The following is a 21,361-nucleotide window of genomic DNA, read 5'->3' on the forward strand; positions in this document are numbered from 1 at the left end:
AGTCAAGTCGGTTAATTTAAAAAATCTAAAAAGATTGTTAAAGGTGAATGTTTGGAGCACGGCGCTGTATGAGTGTGGAACATAGACAGTGGGCGCGGCGGAAAAGAAAAGATTAGAAGCGTTCGGATTGTGGTGTTACAGGCGAATGATGAGGATACCGAGGGTAGAGAAGGTTAAAAATTAAGAGGTATTAGGAAGAATAGGAGAACAGAGGACTCTAAGGAAGTCAATAAGAAATAGGTAAGATAGGTTGGTAAGACACCTTCTCAGGAATGAAGGTGTAGTCAAAGACATATTAGAGATAGAAACGGGAGTTAGGAGGGGTAGAGGTAGACCTAGATTAGATTACTGTTCGTAAATAGTTAAGGGTGTGGGTTGTTCTAGTTTTAGGGAAATGCGAAGATTCGCTCAGGATAGAAAAGAGTGGAGGTGCGTGTCCAACCAGTCCTAGGACTGACGACCTTATGATGATGAAACCAAATATTCCGACGAGTAGTTTCCTTCGTATTGCGCTTGTGATTGCCCAAAAAACCTCTGAGATTTCACCGTCGTGTAATAAGAATTATTTTGATTATTAATTAATTTATGAAGTAAAAGTTATGATAGTCTTAATGTACCTAAACTTCTTATTGAATAAATAGATAAATTTTTGATCCTTGGTTATTACGAATATAATAAGTAAATCTTTAATAAATAAATATAAGTACTTCATCCTCACTTGTTATACAATATATATGTACATAATACTATATCAAACAATGTTATTCTTCCACAGAATACCTAATATTTGTTTTGGATTAAATACGAGATAAATTGGCGCCCAATTCAAACAAAATCTCAATATAATTCTTATCGAGTTTACGTTTTGTGAAAAATGTTTGTAATTATATCGTTTACATTTTAAATAGTTTTGATGTTCTATCCATTAAAATATAATATTATAACAACCGTCATTATCATTAATCCTACAAAAATATAAAAGTGTCTCATTAACCATCATCACGTTCGGTTTTTATACGTTCGGCTACCAGATAGATATTCTCCATCTTGCAACAAATAGTAATAATTCAGCAAAAATGAATATGCAAGCGTGATTAAAATTAATGCCCACGTCCTAATTAAAATGGAGAGTCATCCTTTTTTTACTTATCTCGTTGCCGCCGAATGTCCCAGAGTTTACAAATGCGCCAGTTTCTTCGCCGCTAACGAACAAAGGCAAACGTATATTTACATAGATATACATTACGAAATGTAAATAAGGGTTCGCTCCAGCTAATATTCCCAAAAAACACCCGCCCGTACATTCCAGGCTTTCCATAATAAGTAGATCCTACCGACTATATTGCGAATAGTATTCAAAAATGTACTATCGAAACGTCTCCAAAATTTATGTTAACTACACGTCAGTATATGAGGTCTCAGTTGGAAAAGTTGACAATTTATGAGCGCGTACTCAAGTTTGTAATTTCCTAAAGTAAACCATCTTAAAATAGTCAGAGTTATGATGAAATATTACACTTTCATAACTCTATATATAAATGAATGTAAGTATAGGCAAATACAGCGCGTATATTTGTCACAAAGCCTAAACAATTATACTAACGTTAGTAAATGGTAGCTAACGAACATTAAATTCAAAATGGTGATCTATTTCTATAAAGCAATTTTTGACCCTTAGAAGATACGTATTGGAACGTATTATATTGATTTTTAGATAATACGTATTTCAACATTTATAAATGATAAACGCATCTAAAATTTTTTCTTTAGAAAACGTTTATTACAAACGCTCTAAAGTACATCTACCTAAGTTTCTGATTGTAGTGTCAAAAAAATGACACCTTTCTTTAAATATGACCTTACACTGCATGCCCCTTGCAACGATTATATGAAAAAATTCAAATTTAAAAAGAAACTGATTAAATACATCAAATTTTAATTTTGCAATCTTCAACATAATCTTAATCATTCTTAACATTGATTTCATCTGTTATATTAAAGGATTATTGCTAGGAAAATCCATATATTGAAATGACAACTTCTACGATGGAGTTGATGCAGTTATTGTCATCTTTTAACTTAATCATTTAATTTATTAAATATACATTTCGGAGAAACATATGAAAACACTGAAAGAGCTGCAGCCAATAGAAACGTGCAGATCTAAAATATTTTTAATTTTAGCAAACAACAACATTTTAATATTAAACAATCTTTACTTATATGTATAGTAAAGTTATTAAACCGAAACCAAAACTATAAAATCTAATCTAACCTAATCGGATCTCCAGCTCCATTGTGGATTATTCATTTTCTGCATTTAATTTTGGTACCTCTGGTAAGTTGTTATTTCGCATTCAGGGTAACAACTTTCGACTTTAATTAATAGCACAGTTGAAAGGATTGGGGTATCCGGTTAACCTGCAGGTCCGTGATTTTCTGCAAGCACGGTCGGCCAGGGTCATCGTGTAATTGCTGTAGTAGGGCTCCACCAGTCCGTTACCGCTGCTCTCTGGAATTTGCTAGATTCCCGAATATTCTCACTGTATTGTTTAGTAAACGCTACGAAATTGTTTGCGGCGAAATCAGTTAACTGAGCCCTTTCTTCTAATTATTTATTAAAGGGACGGTAGAACAGTGGCGATTTCTATTTCCGGTTTTAATTTATCCTCTTGCTATTACTTAATCCTTTTAAAATCTCATTATCGTAAAATTTATTAAGAACGTTTAATCAAAAGTTAGAAATACTCTTACATAAGCACCTATTGTACATTATATATTATATATATGTCAATTTATATTTGTAGTACAAAAGGAAGAGATTAGTTACCAATTAAAGGAAGTTCAGAGGATGAGAGCTATGGTAAGAACTGCTTTCTTAGTATTACAAGGAAAGTCAGAGGAAAAGGCGCGGTAAACGCCATCTGTAGTACGATGCTACATTTTAGGATTACGTATGCTCCAACAAGGTCCATTTAAATATATGGATATCTCCTTGCTGAAACGAATCCTGGCGTAGCTAACCTCAACGTGATAGGCACGTTACCGTAATCGAATAAAATAATTCGAAGTGGTCTGTATTCTGTCGAAACCGCCAGACGCGGATCGCGATTTCGATCTTTTCGGATCTCATCAGCGCGTCGCAGGCAGCTGGTAAATGTTGGTCTGTGTTCTGTCGGACTGATGAGATCCACAAAGATAGAAATCGCGATCCGCGCCTGGCAGTTTCGACAGAATACAAACCACTTCGAATTATTTTATTGTCATTGTAATAAATTGATAAATGTAACTACTGTATATTTGGAAGTAAAAGAAAAGTAAACCCGAGTAAATACGTAAAGATACTAAAATGATTACCTACTTCAATAGGAATCAATGGAAAATTTGTAAATTCCATTGAAAACCATTTGGCATAAATGGAAAAATAATTGTTTCCATTTAAAATAATTCCATTAATATTTACATAGGAAAAATTTCCATTGATTTTCAATGGGAACCAATGCAAAATTTATAAATTCTATTTAAAACCATTAAATGGGAAAACAATTGGGTAGATACCTAAAAATGGAAAAGATCTGGTTTGAGATGATTAAAATNAAAAACAATTGGGTACCTAAAAATGGAGAAGATCTGGTTTGAGATGATTAAAATTTATTTAAAAAAATGAGGAAAACGTGCTGATCGTCACAGCAAGTTGTAAAATTAATAAACAAGACATTATTTGGAATAATAATTGTCATGTAATTAATATTTTCCTCATATTTCATCTTGATTAAAAATAATTTCATTTAATTACCACTAGCAATAATTAAAAGTAACAAATAAAGAATTGACACTAGGATTTCCATTGGGTTGAGGAATGGAAGTTCCAATGGAACGCAAGGGAAATCCCATTCGTTCCATTGCGTTCAGCAACGGAAGTCCCATTGAGTTCGAGAATTCTAGTGGAAATTCCATTCATCCCATTGGCAATTCTCCATTTATTACCAGTTCGGTTTTTATACGTTCGGCTACCAGATAGATATTCTCCATCTTGCAACAAATAGTAATAATTCAGCAAAAATGAATATGCAAGCGTGATTAAAATTNAGAATTCTAGTGGAAATTCCATTCATCCCATTGGCAATTCTCCATTTATTACCATTAATTATTATCAGTGGTAATTAAATGACATTTTTTTAATGGAAATAGAATGGAAATTTTTCCTACGGGACGAATAACCACAAAGACCTTTAAAAATATTAATTTCCATTTCACTTCTAATGGAAAAACTATTAGAGATTTCTTAAAGGCCTTCTTATAATACATACATGTACGAAGGTGTAGAAACTTTCGAGGTTTTTAGGGCAAACTTCTGTTGAATTTGAGGGTAAGAAGTCTTAAACCAAATCGACGTCGTAACTGAACGCTTTCTCATGTACGAACTAAAGGCTCGACCTACAATGCAAGAAATCGATACGAAGCTGTTAGAGCACCGAAAAAAATTCCATTATTTCCCAAGATGAAAAACTAATTTTCTTAACAATATGTGATTCATACTGTGCTTTTCCCTTAAAAAAATACAAGAAAAATATGTGTTCACTTATTTGCACCCGATAGAGGTTGTACTTTTATTTAAACATTTATTTAGTCGGAATTATGTATTTATTTCAAGAATGTTTTTGATTACAATTAACAAATGCCATTAACATGCTAAAAGGTTTATATCTAACTTCTTTGTATAGTTACATAACAAACTAATGGAAAAAATAACTCTCTTTTAAAGTGTGAAACAATTTCATATCCGCATCATATTTGTATGGTTGATTAATATCGAATAACTTACAGGATACTTACATATCCTCATGTATTAGATATTAAATTACTGCTATGGCTGTAGCATTTCATAATAGTGTTTACAGTTTCCTTTTTTTGTATATTATATGACTGACTTTGTCGATGAAAATTCATAGTAAACCAGAAAATAGGAATTGCTAACGAAAGTTTAGGATTTAATTAAAAACGACTTCTCGAAAGGAACCCCCGTTTAGGATATTTAGAAACCCAGTGAGGACGCTGACTTACTGAGACTAAACAAAGGGTAATTTTTTTATTAAAAGCCTTTTCACTCAAACAGTATTATAATTGAAAATACAACAAATGGCGCAGTAAACGCCATCTGTAGCACGATGCTACATTTTGGGATTACGTATGCTCCAGCGAGGTCCACTTGTGTTATAATTTTCACAATTTTTACAATTTAATTCATTTGTTGCATAGTGATTAGGAGCTAATGTTTTGCAAAAAAATGGTCACTTTAGATTGGTTCGTTTACGTATTCATAATAAGTTTCCCATTAATTTTCCACAACAGTATCACGAAAGTCCGAATTACGAGGATTTGCCGGTTAAACTTTAAATGTGTTTTGTGAAATATTGCACTTGCAGGGAAAGGGCGAAAGAAAGTCAGAGGTTGTTGTCAGAGGAAGCAACTTCGCAATAACAGGCACGATCTGTTGCCAAGATTGGAGTGTCGAGGTTGGTTCTTATTTCAAATTAAGTTGGAAATCTCGACAGACATGAGCTTCGTTCGTTCTTGAGGATGCAGCAGAGAGTGAGGGTGTAGTGTATGTACTAGTTAGTAGTAGTAGCAGTATCAGAGCTTCACTTCTTTCAATCTCTGTATTATACAAGTAAAAAGAAAACTGCGACGCGTCATTACAGTAGTACGACGGTGACTTTTTAGGTACTTCCCAATTTTGTCTTGGAGTGAACGAAAAGCTTTTCAAGACGCCCTCTAAACAAACATGACGGCAACTTAATTTCACCAACAAAGTGTCTTATAACACATGCGTGTATCTACTTTAAGAAAAATCATTTATTTTTTGGTATTGAAAATACTACTAGGGTTGTGCATATAGGACCCATGCCAGGAAAAATAAAATCGTCGAGCGATAGATCCGACGGTAGATCGGCGTCTAAGGTCGAAGTTTGCTGTAGGCCTCTTGCTAAGTCAGAAAACTAAATCTAAATAAAGACCAATGATAAATATTCGATAATTGAAAAATATCGATGCATTGAGTCTAATAATAATGCTGTTTCACAGGTCTTTGAACCTCCGAAACATTACAAGCAATCCTGTAAACCTCACGTATTAGGAATACAGTTTGTTATAACAAGTGTTACACAATTGGAATGCACCACAAATTGTATTAGACTGCACATTATTAATTTTGGGGAAACCACATATCTTTTAAATGTTTATGTAACCGGAAATGTATGAAATGTAGGAATTGTATGCAATCCCTAGGAAATGTATACAATTCCGAGGCTATTTAGGAAATGTATAAAATATTGTTATTTTATAAATATTAATTTCATATATTTCCTAGTACAATATCGGAATTCCATACAATTCCTAGGCAATGTATATATTTCCCAGGATATATGTATATTAAAAAATCATTGAAACAATATTTTATACATTTCCTAAATAACCTCGGAATTGTATTAATTTCATAGGAATTGTATACAATTCCTAGATTTCATTTTCATTTCCGATAACATTTATATTATAATATTTATCCGTACGTGTACTCTTAATATAAATGTTTCCAAAACAATTCAAATTTCTATTTATTTGGAATATATACATCACCTGATATGCATTCATGATTGACTAATGTACCTACTAGAACGGTAAACCTTGAAAAACTTAATTTAATATGTGATGCGACCCACTACGTATTATGACTTTATGCCTAACGTCTTCACTTCAGAGGTGACAATAGTATGAATCGATCAAACTTCTACGTGTGGGTTGACGTAACTAGATGCCAACGTTAAAATAGGGATTGAAGGGAAATTCAAAACGAACAAGTAAAATAACTGATAATGATAACCAGGAACCCATGAATGAATTTCAATGATTTTCCGTTTTTTAAGTTTCTCAATTTTGCATATGGTAAAAAGAAAAAAGTTTGAGAATTTATTATTTCTATAGGTATATGTATTGACAGCAACTAGATTTAAATAAAACAGAAAATGGAAATGAAAATTCATAAAAATATTGGTAGANAGGAACCCATGAATGAATTTCAATGATTTTCCGTTTTTTAAGTTTCTCAATTTTGCATATGGTAAAAAGAAAAAAGTTTGAGAATTTATTATTTCTATAGGTATATGTATTGACAGCAACTAGATTTAAATAAAACAGAAAATGGAAATGAAAATTCATAAAAATATTGGTAGACAAGCGATATGCAAATAGAATTAGAGGTAATGTACGTAATGTGAGAGCCGAAAGTCATAAAGAGCTAGTTAGACACATATGTATTTACTCAATAACTAGCGGATATACATATAGTTAAGTTGATTGTTATAGCTGTTGGGAAGAAAAAGCAACTTAGTGGAGGCTACAAGGGGAATTCGAAATAAATTGCATTTTAAAATAGAGCTGAGTGTATGTTGTACGAAAATAATAATGATCCGAGTGGTGTCGTTAAGAAAACTTTTGAACTCGAACGGAAGAAACTACCGCATGCGAGCTATACGACGTGAAAATACTCCAACAATTTTCCTTTCCCCGAAGCCACGTTATAATAGTTCTGTTGAGGTAAACTATCTTCAACAAAGAGTTAAGAGATCGTCCGTTTAATTACGGCATTCTTCACGAGTCCTCAGTTGGGAAGCTTTGTGCAGAATTCATAACTTTGGCGAATATTTCTCGTGTCTGCGATAAGTTCAGAAATAAACCTCTGCATACATGGCTGGAGCTTTTGATCTAAACCTTGCAGCTTGCAGTCAGTCGTCGAGACTAGGAACTCACTCCACTCGTTCTCGTTCCCTTATCTCGATTTCTCTCTCTCTCCCTTTCAATTTTATACACCCCTTCACCTTAACTCTCATCCCTACTGTAAACAACCCCCTGCAGTGTCGCTTTTGTGAATGATATTACGCAACCCAAAGTAGAAAGTCCTCCTCCCATTACTTGGACACCAAAGTCACAAATACTGGCCCTTTCACCACCGCCTCCAGCAATCTTTAGAACACACAAGATGCATCACACTATATAACATTATAATTTTTTCACACAGTTCATCACATACTTGCCGATATTTTCACAACAATCTCATAGGTAACACAAAAACAAACAGATGGTTTATGTTACAAATATTTATTGTAATTCATAATAACTGTTGAATTATCGAATTGGCGAGTTGGAGCCGTTCAAGTGGGCATGGTACATACTCTAAACGTTATACTATTAAGATAAGAATGTTTCTGTCATACCGAATATAGACATTTAAACCAAACTATTCTTATAGCAGTTTTTAAGTTCGACCTCGGATACGACAAAGAACAAACTTTAATTAAAAATTCTGGTTAATTAATGACGTGCTGGATATCGAAAGAAGGCTTGAGAAGTCCTTTTATCCTTTACTGAGAGATTGTAGTGGTCAGTTAATTCAAGAATATTGTATCATCAGCTGTTCAGTTACAAGGCAAAATTCAAAATAATGATCAATCCCACTAGGACACATTAAATTTTTCCGATTTTTCCGTCGACCTAATGCGACGTTCCCATTTTCCTTTATTAGTTTTGCCCACTGTGTTAGTAATTTAGTGAAGATGAACAATACGTATGTGCGTACTTCCGATGTACTGCCACGTTACCCCACTGCCCGCTGACAATGCCGTCGTTAGCTTTGTCGTTTGTTTAATAACGGGAAGGTTTTTGTGGAACACAGGGGGCGCCCCGAGTTCATTGCCCTCCATTTTTCATGCACGACTGATACTAAAATGTCAATAGATATATTAAATATTGATTTACGTTTGCAGGAAAACGACTGAAAAAGAAACAAACGAACGCATAAGGGCGAAAATGATGTAATATGTTCCTATCATCATCACCACCGCCTATCCTTATACATATTTATGTACATATACTAACTACATTGATTGGTTTTTATTCTTTTTCAATGTAGAAGTAAGAGACAGAGCTTAGTAGGTATCTAAATAATTACTTTATAATCATCTACCCTTTACTTATGATAGCTGAAGGAAGAACAGCACAGTTCGTATGTCACAAAGTCAAAGAAACTAAGTTTCTTTCCCTTGTTGTACCTGGCCGAAAAGTACATGCAACATTTATTCCCAAAAAACATATACACTTCCTCTAACGACCGGTATGCCTACCTATCCACAATCAACCTGTCCGTTTTTTGCCCTTAAGTACCTGTTATCCTGTATTCGTTTCTTGTTTACCAATTTTACCCTATTTCATTACTCCACCGTCAACTCCTCTATTTTCCACCCCTTTTTGCTACCCCAAGGTGGTATAAATACCGGTCCCGGAATGAGCAAAGACCGAGGTTTAACATCCGGGAGGAAGCCGGTTCGATTTTCGGTACGTCTGCATCTATCCAAGCTTTTCTGTGGTTTCCTTGAATCACTTAGACAAATGCTGAGGCAGTAATATTCTACAGATAATCTTTCATTCTCTTCTGTCTTCATTTCATCCGTCTCATCTTTCTCACCCGAACCACCAACCACCCATTCCCACGATTCCTGAAAGGAGACTGAAGAGGGCCTTCCGCCCTACCTTCCAGCGTAGTCCGGAGGGACTGCCCGCCCACCAGCATTACTGGCTGGTGGGAATGAAACACCCAAAAATTTTTTTTTTAAGCAGAGATCATCTCTGATATTCCACCGACCAATGGCAACCATCAAAGTTTTCTTTTGTTTTTTCTTTTGTTTACTATTTGGCTAACTCCGACACTTCACCTACCAGCGATAAGGGAGAGGGAGCTCTAGCATTATAGTCCATTCAGGTTTCTTCATGTATATATGTTTGTGATCGTCGTATGTATTTTCTTCTTTTTTTTGTATATATGTCGTTCTTTTTCTGTTTGTATATCTTGCAAAACACGTATTCGCAAACTAATTTTAAAAGATTTAGCAACCCTTAGAATATACTAAATATATTAATTTTCCTAAGGGAGCCCGAATTTTCATAAAAAATGTAATTCTCTGATCTAGAGATTTGTGGCTGTTCAAACAAACTCAACTCCATGGCAAATCCGTAACTATTTACAAAAATTGAAGGCGATTCGTGTAACGTTAATACTTATTTTATCAATAGAGAGGATGAGTATCATGTTGGAAGAGTTATCGGCAAATAAAACTGTCGATAGTCATTCATTATCGTCTGATGAATGGGACAAAATATACCTTAATTATACAGAAGAACCCACAACCACCAAGGACAAAAAGGACGAAGGATGGAGAAAAATACTTCACATTCCATTCGATCCTGTTTGGAGAGTTGTCTTGATGGCACTTGTCACTGTAAGAATTCTACTTATTATCGCTTCCGTGTCAATACTAAAATTCGATCCAGACGAACATTATTACAAATCCAATATATGTAAGTTCGTTGTTTGTGATTAACAAGTATTTCGATTTATATTGTTATGTTTCAGTGACGTATGCTTACCTGTGTCTTCTGTACTTTCTGGACACATTATTGCACACCATGGCTAAAATACATCGTACCCAAAGAAGTACATCGTTAAACCTTTTTCTGCCAAATTCGGTATTGGTATGCGACTTTCTCTCATGTATACCGTTAGCTGTTTTCTTTCCAAGTTCGATTGCCCACAAGAGTCAGTACTTACCCTCCTTCCTTCAAATGAACGAAATTTTAAGAATTATCAGGTTACTCTACCTGTTTGCCGACTTTAGAGAGACGGTCGGCGTGAATCACATAGCTGCCCTGTACTTGAACGCCTTTTTCTTTATTGCCCTCAGCATGTGTACATCAATTTCCGCGGGTTATACCATTTTAAAGTATCAATGGCCAGGCCCGCCTAGCGAATTGACATCGGCTGTAACTAAACTGGGCTCAACATGTATCAGTTTGGTTACAATGTTCGCTGTAATCGAGGGCGGAGATACTTTTCTTCATTTGTACATAACGTTAGCAATGTTCATTGGTTTTGCATACTTCACAGTTTATTCATTGGCTCTCGTTTTGACAAAACTGAAAGCCGTTCTCAAAAAGAAATATGTCTTTTTGACCATCAAGAAGTTTTTTGACGTTCGATGGAAGTATTTGTCAAGTACGCAAGATCTACACGACACGTTCAAAGATGTTTATCAAACAATATGGGTTCACAGGCAGGGGTATTTGGACGTTGATATGAACTTTTCAGATGTAATAGCAAGCTCGATGCAGAAAGATCTCTTTTTGGATATCAACTGTCCATTGTTTAAGCATTCTAAGGTGTTTAGGAAAATGGATTTCGCTTTTCTCAGAGTACTAGCCTCGATGGTAAAGCACGAGCATTTATTTGCAGGCCAAGTCATTTTTCGAAGGAACACAATTAAGAACAAAATGATATATCTGGCAAGTGGTAAGATCAAAGTTATGTCAAAATGGGACGAAGACACGGCTCTCATGACCTTTACGGAAGGCACTATTCTTGGTGAATCGAGCCTCGTTGTAAATACTAAATCGATCACAACTGTCAGATGCGAAACGTACTGTATTATTTACTTACTGGAAAGGAAAGAGTTCGAAAAATGTTCAGTTAAATTTCCAGAAAATTACGGGAAGGTTAACGCCGCCATAAATAAAAGAATCGATAGGGCCAGAAAGCTTAAACAATTGGCGACGCTGGCCAATCAAAAACTGAGTACATCGACCACTTTAGACCAGAACAGTATTATGTGGTTGAAGTTAACATTGCACAGTTTAATGATGAAAGATGAAATAACATCGTCAAAACATACAATTCAAAACTTGTTTTTAGCAATGGACTTTTCGATGGAAAGGTTCAAGGATATGCAATTCACTGCGGAAAACTTGGACATGCTTGTGATTGCCGACAGGACTGCGATGAGTGACGACTCGGTATTCAAAAGCACGACATTCCCGTGGATAATAACATCAAAGAATGTGATTAAGACAGTTTGGGACATTGCCATCATCATACTGGCAATATTATTTACAGCTTTCTTCCTTTTTTATGGTTTCGGACTGGCCACCGTTCCTTATTGGATGAAACGATTTAGCGAATTTATAACGGTTTTATACGTTTTCGATACTTATATTTTACTCAGTACAGTTGTCAAACATAACGACAACTATCTGGTAAGAATGAAAGATATAATCAGTTACCATGTAAGACACGCGAGATTTTATCTCGCTTTATTTGCGGCATTTCCCACCGAAATATTCCTTTGTATTTTCGATCACAAAATGACAGATAGAAACGTCACTCTTATCAAAGGAAACAGATGCTTGAAATTGTGGCGAATTTACCTTTTTTTTAAGGAGAGACAGAAAAGGTCTTCGACAGAATCATTGGCCTGGACTTACTTTATTCACATTGTAATTTTTCTTGCACTGTATTTTTGTTGCGCTTGCGTCGCTTTTCTGGTAGGAGATATGATCGGAGCCACTGACGAGGAAGATACCACTATGTTTTGGTATTTTTTTGCAACAGAAACGATCGTCGCAAATAACGGTATATTAGGCAAAATTCATGTTTTGGAAAACAGCCCGCAATTTTCTGCTCTGTTACGGCTCATATCGCTATTCTTATTCCTCATAGCATTCTCGCACCTTTGCGCGATACACATTTTACAAGAATTTTCCAAAATCAACTACAAGATGTTTATCAACGAAATTCATTACTTTTCGAAAAAATATAACTTTTCGGATGGTCTTCGGCGTCGTTTGAATCGTCTTTTGATTACCAATTGGCATATTGCTAACGGGAACGATCTTCTGCATAATCTTCCACTGTACCCCGATAATGTTAGAACGTTGTACAAGACGCACATGTTTTATCAGAAGCTCCTTAAGAATCCATTGTTTAGAAACATATCTAGCGAAGCGTTACGAGAAATTTGTGCAAATGCCTCGGTAAAAAGTCTCCCAGATCGCGAAGCTCTAGTTTATTCAGGTCAAATGTGTAACGCGTCAATTTTTATCTTGAGAGGTTACATAAAAAAGGTTAGCGAAAATGACGTTCTAGACGATAGACTTTACGCGCCCGGAGATCATTTGTTGTTTTTGGAAACGTGGTTGAATGTCAACGTTGTGAACAGTTACATTAGCGCAAGCACTGTCATTTTTCTGGAAATAAGCACTAAAACTTGGAAACTTGTAAACACCAAATACCCTGGAGATTTTTCTCGTTTCACGAAAATAATGAACGATCTGCAGATCGCGGCTAAACTTCGTAATATGAGAAGCAGGTACACAGTGGATCTTGTTCGGGAACTGATAGAAAGCGCGCCGCCAAAAACGCCATCAGTAAATTCTTTTGGATACAATTTGCCCATCGGTTCCCCGGAAGAATACGAGTATTACGTACCGTTCGACAGATCGTCGTGGGGTTGGATTCAGTACTTTCTTTTGCGATATACGTTTCTACCAGACGGTAAATTTCTGATAATTTGGGAGACATCAAGATGCTTCTTCTTTCTGGTGAGTCTTTTGTGGCATTGCTTTTATTTTTCATCTACGAATCCGTTATCGGGACAGTATTTGGCCTTCACTCTTGACCTGTTCCCGTTCCTGGACATGTATTTAAGATTGCACGTTTGTTATTACAACGACGAAGGTATATTGGTTTCCCATCCGCTGAAAACAGCCTCACATTATCTAAGTCATTCGTTCGTTACCGATTTTATCGGAACCGCCCCTTTCTATTGGCTGTTTCCTCGCGAAAACTATTATTTCTACGTTTATCTTTTGCTGTTGCAATCGTACAGATACGCTGGCGTTATCAGTTATGCCAAAAATCACGGCCTCAGGATCAGTTCATTTCTCGCCAATGTCAAGTTCATTCCACCATTCCTTAGTTTTTGTATTATACTGGGAAATTGCTTGGTACGACAGGCTTGTCATTTTGGAAAAAATATAGGAGAAAGTGCCGAATACACTTCTGAAGTTGTTTGCAAAACGGACACTTGGATTACAAGCGTGACCAGCAAAAGACCTTTGACTCCCGAACATGTTCAGCTCTACGGTCTCTATTTGGCAACTGTATCCTTCACTAGTTGCGGAGCCCTCAAACTTCGCCTAGCAGATATGTCGTCAGCTACTATAGTCAGTTTTATCATGGTGACAAGCTTTTTTACGTTGGCATTCATGTTTTCAACTGTTGTAAATGAGCATTTAGCAATAGGTAATCGTTATTTACGACACAATACAATTCTGACTTTGGTCAAAAGAATTATGCGCAAAGAACATATCAGACCGCTTTTGCAGAATCAGGTTTTCAGACATTTCAATCTTAAATGGCACAGAAAGAAGGGATTGCCGAGACGGAGCGTGTTCGATAATTTCCCGTTGTGCATTAAGAAAGACATTTTCTACGATATGTATGGGAAAATTCTGCAAGAATATTCAATATTATCATCAGAGGAGAGCGTAATTTTCTTTCGCGATCTATGCATTCACCTTACCCACGACGTGGCGATCAAGGGTTGTTTCATAGCAGCAATTAATGACATTGTGTCGAACGTATACTTTCTTTTGGATGGTTCGGTTGAGGTGGTGGGGCCTGATGGATCGATACTGACAAAATTATACATGGGATCGATGTTTGGTAATTTGGATACGTACGAAAACGCAAGACAATCTATAGCTATAATAGCCTCCGAAAATGTAGAATTTTTATCTATAAAAACAACACTCTTTCATAATATATTGGGCGAGCATCCGGGATGTAAAAGATTGTTTCGCAACCTCACTGCGATACATATAGACTTTTTGAAAGGACGCTTCGTACCACCGGTGGAGACAAAACGTTTGCAGAAATATTCGTACACTCGTAAAAATCCATTTGTTTATAATTTTCGGAAGGTATGGAGGTGTTTCCATTTAATTTTTGTCTGCTATTTAGGCGTCGTGTTCAATATATACTGTTGTTCCGTGGAGATCGTTGAAACTCCCGAATTATACATTTTATTTGCCACCGACATTCTACACTTTCTTAACTTCTTCATAATACTTGTCGCTTACAAAGACAAACTCGGTTACTACGTCGACGATTACAAATACATCTGGAAAAGGGTTTGGCGATCCAAGTATTTTTTTATTGCGGATATCCTGGCTGTTGTTCCGTTAGACGTGATTCCCCTGATTGCTCCTGGTTCTGTTGCAGGAAGATATAAAGCGTTTTGTATCTTGAGGCTTTTTAAAAACGCACGAATTCAACATGTGTACCATTATTTCAACGATAACGAATACAAGACGCTGAACTCACTTCATCGTACTCTCTTTTTATATTCGACCGCTTGGGTCAACTTGGCCATACACATACTCGCCAATACTTTTGTAAAAATGCAAATCTACTGCGGAGTAACGTTTGTAAATATGGAATTTAACGTTGTTAATTTAGAAGAAAACACGTTCAATCAAAAAATTAATTTTTATTTAGACAATTTAAATTACGTGACAGCAATGACGTCGAAGAAGATTCACCAAATTTTTCATCCAAACAGCAATTATCTACTTGGTCTCAGCATTCCCATAATATTTCTAATGTTGATAGTGCACAGCACGTTCATGGCACAGGTTTGTGCTGCCGCCCAAAGAAGTTTCGCCCTTTTCACAAACCATTATTTGGTAACGGAGAAAATTCTTGCCCTTTGCGACGGAGAAAACATTTCGGAAGGTCTCAGAAACCGGATACTCCGTTACATGCAACTGTTGTGGAGGAAACAGAAAGGCTTTAAAATGATTTCAGTTTTTTCCGAAATATCGCCGTATCATAGAGAGCTGGTGATGAACGCCGCGTACGGCCATCACATTTTCCAACACTACATATTCAGACAATGCCATGTCGATTTCAATAGACAACTTGTTTCCTTTTTTGTGTGCACCTTCTATTATCCCGGCGATTTTATTGTTTTCAAAGGCACCTATAATGAATGTATGTATTTTGTACACGCTGGAGTGGTCGAAGTTCTTGCCGACGACGGTACTCGCGATTCTGAAGTCATTGAAGTGCTTAAAAAAGGCCAGTATTTTGGAGTTCATCAAGGTTTGACGGTGGCCCCGTACCTCTATTCGTATCGGTCTAAAACGATCACTACTTGTTTGATTTTGTGCAAAAAACAATGGAAACATTTGTTGCAGTTCTTTCCCGCTTCGGAAAGGACAATTAACAAACGAATGAAAGAATTTCACGAATAACATTTATAAATAAACAACACTCAATAAAAATCCATAACTTGTCAATAAAATTATTAAAAACCAGCCTACTAGTTTTATTAAAATCACTGACATAATATTCACACACACTAGAAGCTGAATCAACTATTTTGTACTTGTCATTTGAACTGCTAGGAAATATTCAAAGCAGAGAAAAGAACCATCTATTTTAACTCACAAATTTTCTTATAAATAAACCTTATCTTTATGAAAATTTAAATTTTTCTTTATGAGAGAACATTGAAAGCTGAGTACAGGTAACATATGTAATTATAAATTAACAAGAAACCCAACCACATACGAATAAATACAATATCTATATCTTTCAAAAATAGGGAGAAAACGCGTTCAAAGAAAATTCCACATTTTTTTATTTTAAGTACGTCTATACTTACAGTATTTGTTCTTGTCAGCTACGACAGAGGGGGGCACCACAAGCAGAGAAATCCAAAACAAAAATAGTATAGGGGGACCCGGCCCCCTGTTAGTCCTCAACATGATTCTTATATGTCCAATAAAATCATCGTTAAGGCTAGTTCTACACTGCACTATATTCAAATACAACACCACGAGCGTAGCCTAAAGTTTTTATACGTTCGAGTTCATTCAACTTAACCATCACGACAATAATGGGATGATTTTCAATAACCGTACGTTCGAGCTCATACTCGGTCGCGATTAATGTCTCGCTATTGATAAGTTGATCACTGCGACTTGTTAATTATTGTATAATTAAGACAACAGAGAGGATTTAACGGAACGATATGCTTTGTGGTTCGTTATTGTTGAAGCTTATTTTGATATGTGTGTTAGAGGAAAGACGGGAAGTAAATGTGATTTTGAACGCGCACTTCGCGCAAGACATTGTGAAAATCGATGGCCAGCTCGGAAAAGGAAGGAGCGAATTTTCCCGTTGCAAGTGCTGCCCTCTAGCGAACTAGTGTCCATTGGTTACGGTAAAGTTATTGTATGGAAATCAGTGGAAAATTGCTGTGTTCTTTCGCTTTTATCAATTACCGCTTTATCTATTTAAATGTCATTTCAATGCAACAATCAAGTTCACGCCGCCTTTACTCATAAAATTAACAATTCAATGCAGAAATGCATTGAAACTAGTTTGTTTTATCGATTTTTTCGAAGAAATCTTTTGAAATTTTGCCTTAGAAATGGCTTATACTATTTTTGTTTTGGATTTACGTATCAATTAAGGATGATCCATAAGGGACGTCCACCCGTACAGGGGAAAAGGATAATCGAATTGTGACTGAATTGGGGGTTATGCCATTCAAAGGACATCATTTAATTTTTCTTGTAATATTTAAAAAATTCTCTGCCTAAATTTTACATTTTTCGGTCATAAAGAGGAAACAAAAGAATTTTTTTGCAAAAAGCCTAAAAATCATATCAGTACATTCAGAGGAACAACAAAATGTTTTATTAATAATGAAAAATCTAATTTCTGGTTTTATTCGACACATTAGTGTGTTCCGGTAAGACATGACCTTTGCTCCTATATATCTGGAAAGTGCCGTTCTAACAACCTACATTTCACTGCAACGAATGCAAATTCTCACGCTTTAGAATAATTGTATTCTTAAACTTTACACAATTAAAATTCACATTAACCACGTAGAAAGTACGAATAGATAGAAGCAGTCGATTCAAAGGGTCAACTATACCTTGCTAGTAATAATTGTTATAAACGGGTTTCATGCGTCACTAATGCTTAGCTATGGATAATTTATTCGCTTGCAGCAACAAGGATTTCTTCAGGAAGTTTTATTTCATGTTAATTTTTTATTATCATGTAAAACTTTAAGTTAGTTTTAGGTTTCCATCAACTATAAATCGTTATAAATTATGGTTGATTTCAATAAATTGGATGTAATGGAAAAGTAAACTCGCGGAAAACGTTTTCCGAAAGTTATAGAAATTGCCCGAATGGTCTACATAGAAAGTTTGTATAAGACATCGTTAGGACTTTTCAAAAGTCACTTGTTAGTTCTAAGTACGTTGACGTTCAATAAAAATTCTGTAGCAATGTTGAAAATTTTCCTCCCACGGTCAAATCACTGCACAAGCTTTTGGTTTTGGTTTTCTTTTTAGAAAATGAAAATCATAAAGACACTGACTTTTGACGTATATAATTTTTAATTAAATTTCGTCAAGGAAATGTCAAATCAATACAATATATATATATGTACCCCGTCTACAGAAAGTGGAACAACTTGCAGGCTCCACACGAAGTCTCTGCTACAATCAAATACGGGGCACCCTACAGTGCGCCACTTTTTTATTCATTTTGCAACAATCAAAAAGTAAAAGCTACGTCAGTGCTCACTTATCTCTCGTATCATTTCGATATGTATAGTCGGAGGAATTTTAGCGAAGGAATTTCTCATAAACTTAATCAAAATGAAATATAATTGAAAGAAATAACGTTATTTAAAGTCAAAAGTTATATTTTTAAATATAAGTACAATTAATCAAAATTTCCTTGTTCAATTAGGAAGAACTAAATCCTATGCCAACCCTAAGATTCATTTCAAAGCATAGATAATAAAATGTATTAAGTGCAAGCCTTGTTATCAACTTATCCATTAGTATTAATACTATTAATTATTTTAAATAGAATGTGATCAATTGAAAAATGCAGAAAGATTAGTTTCACGTAAAACAATTACTAATATCTTCTTGCAATACTATATAAGATTTTATATCGTTAAATGTTCTAAAAATAAAAAATACAGGGTGCAACGTCTTTCAGTGGTCTCCTATGTCTAGTTAAATTTGAAAAACTACAACTGCTTTTCTTTTATAAAAAACCGCAATCACATCTTATCTTCAACGTATTTCAAATGTGAATATTCCACGCATCTCTTATTATTGTCTGTCATATTGGCTTCAAATGGTTCAATAGTTGCTGTACATGTCTATGTACTTTACATATATGAAAAGGTGATTGTCCAAACTGAACCAGGCTCCTCTTTTTCCTGCGGATGAAGTCGTGGGGTAAAAACAAATCCTACATTTTATACGAAAGACGAGATAATTCTATTTTAGTTTGAGAAAGTTCTTAGTTATAATGCCGTCGACTATAGGTGAAATCCTTTCCCGAATCATCAATGAAGAGTGGCCGATAATAACCTTAGTGGGCCAAGTGTTTCCGATGGGCCACGGGGCCACGAACCATTCGCTTTTCCTTCCGCAAAACATACCAAACTCAAATCGCTCTTTCAGTTATGTTGCAGGTACTTACTTCAGTTGCTAGTGCGACGTCTTAATCAAAACACCTGCTGGCTTACCATCGACTTTCAGTTAAGTTCCTCTAGCAGGTATGCTGGTACTCAATTTTGTGTTCGACAGGTAAGTCTTAATTTCATTCCGGTAAAGTAATCGAAACGGTATACTATTTGACAAATTGCCAAATATTTGAAAGAAATAACTGTCTGTATAACTATAATTAAACTGTTAGTGAGTGTAATAAATTAAACCGAAAATTAAAGTTGAGCTGTTATCATAAAACTATCAGTTCACGATGTTTTTAAATTCATTTTTAATACCTTCTAAAGGTAACAGTAACATTCATATTCAAAATTATTTCTAGAGTTTTCTAGGTTCCCTGACTTATTCGGGACATCGGGAACTAACCAAATAATGCTAAAAGTTTTGAAAATAGCACCGTTTTTATTGATTATTTATTTCTAATCACAAATTCATTTTATACCATACAATAACCTAATAAAACAATTTCGCAAAGATATAAAAACAACTTCCTCGGTTTAATTATTAATGACAAAATGTGGTTGACTCTGCGAAACACAGAAAACATTGACTGCGAGTGTGTATATGAATGGCAAAAATAATGAATGTTGCGACATGAAAGTGAGTTCAATGCCAGACAAAGTAGCTGATAGGCTGCCGTTTTTATATTCATCGACTGTTTCTGCATAATGTAACATTGATGTGAGATGGTAAAAGAGCTAATCGGTTTACTTTACTGGAAATGTAATGGATGCTTTGGTTGTGAATTTCTTTTTGACCTTGATAACTTGGAAACTTGTGCGGGAAGGACACAAAAAATGCAAACTTGATTTTTCATGGCTGAGAATATCCTCTACTACGTCTGCTTTAGGTACATATAGAAAAGAAGAAAAACAATACCTTTATGCATATTTTTACTGGTGATATCAATTATACAATTTACTAACGATAAGTAGGTATATTTTTAAACTCTGCCGAAGACACTTGGTTTAAGGATTTCCATGAAAATTTATTAGCAATAAATTTAATTTCATTTCCTTTTTATTCTATTTTATAAGTAATTTCTGCTGCTATTGTAGTAAGTTAAAAACATAATCATTCTACTTTAATAAGTCCTAAGAAAAAATAGAAATTTAAATTCGTTGGATGAATTTTCGCCTATAAAACCCAATGAGAGTTATAACTTGATTGATTTCCCACGACGTTTCGACCGTATATTTCGATTGAGTTTTACGGATAAAATTATATTTTACTTTATTTTTTTCCATTAATTAGTTTTATTAATACACTTTTACACACTTTTAATAAAATAAGTGTGATTTTAATTGCCTATTATATTGTAGTTATGTAAATATTTTAAACAAACATATTTATTTACAGGAAATAGGGGTTAGAAGCAATTTGTTATAAATATACCATTTCACTACAAATCATTTTTACTTTCCACAAACGATAGTACAAATAACAGGCGACAGTTAATGCGATATTGATTGATTTTCTTTTAATGTAATATTCTGATATATATACATATCTAACACATACCTACTATGTGTCTAAATTTTTCGCTTTCGTATGGTTTCATTTACTGCATTCCTCTATGAATTATGACAATCATTTACTGAAACGGTATAAAGAAATGTAGACTTGCTAGATAGTGTACGACATAGAAATATTCCGTGAATTAACAGCATAAGTAAGCAGTTTTCGTAAAAAAATAAAAACGTATTCGACAGTAACAGTTGTCATACTGCATACTTTTACCGTTATTTCAAAGTATTACACTCATCATCAGGAAATTTCGTACCTGAATTATATGATTTCAACTAACTAATTTTCAATCTACAAAATTTTAATTCCTGAATTTCTTGAATTTCTTAAACAC

General features: G+C 34.9%; 2 protein-coding genes across 5 annotated transcripts in view; one reads left to right on the top strand and one right to left on the bottom strand.

The window, feature by feature from the left end:
• The window catches only part of LOC108733089, a 114,520-nt gene that overhangs the window by 35,191 nt on the left and 57,968 nt on the right, over positions 1-21,361 (bottom strand). For 2 of the 4 annotated variants that reach the window (XM_025973619.1, XM_018464141.2), the window contains exon 1: positions 16,611-17,029. The exons of the other annotated variants lie outside the window; for them this stretch is intronic. In XM_025973619.1, coding sequence (XP_025829404.1) covers positions 16,611-16,713 — 103 coding nt within the window. In that variant the 5' untranslated portion in view covers positions 16,714-17,029. Of the gene's footprint in view, positions 1-16,610; positions 17,030-21,361 lie in introns of those variants that run through there. 4 annotated transcript variants of the gene reach the window in all.
• LOC108733088 lies at positions 10,095-16,226 on the top strand. The gene is made up of 2 exons (XM_018464140.1): positions 10,095-10,407; positions 10,463-16,226. The coding sequence occupies exons 1-2, from the start codon at positions 10,128-10,130 to the stop codon at positions 16,195-16,197; spliced, it is 6,015 nt and encodes a 2,004-aa protein (XP_018319642.1). The 5' UTR covers positions 10,095-10,127; the 3' UTR covers positions 16,198-16,226.

This window comes from Agrilus planipennis, unplaced genomic scaffold, assembly GCF_000699045.2.
Source record: "Agrilus planipennis isolate EAB-ADULT unplaced genomic scaffold, Apla_2.0 scaffold51, whole genome shotgun sequence".
In the NCBI taxonomy this organism is placed as follows: domain Eukaryota; kingdom Metazoa; phylum Arthropoda; class Insecta; order Coleoptera; family Buprestidae; genus Agrilus; species Agrilus planipennis.

What these genes read in the sequence shown, in the direction of transcription:
- LOC108733088 (XM_018464140.1), top strand. Translation starts at nt 10,128, where the DNA reads ATGAGTATCATGTTGGAAGAGTTATCGGCAAATAAAACTGTCGATAGT. An exon ending in TTATTACAAATCCAATATAT is followed by an intron (nt 10,408 to 10,462) that starts GTAAGTTCGTTG and finishes GTTATGTTTCAG; the next exon opens with TGACGTATGCTTACCTGTGT.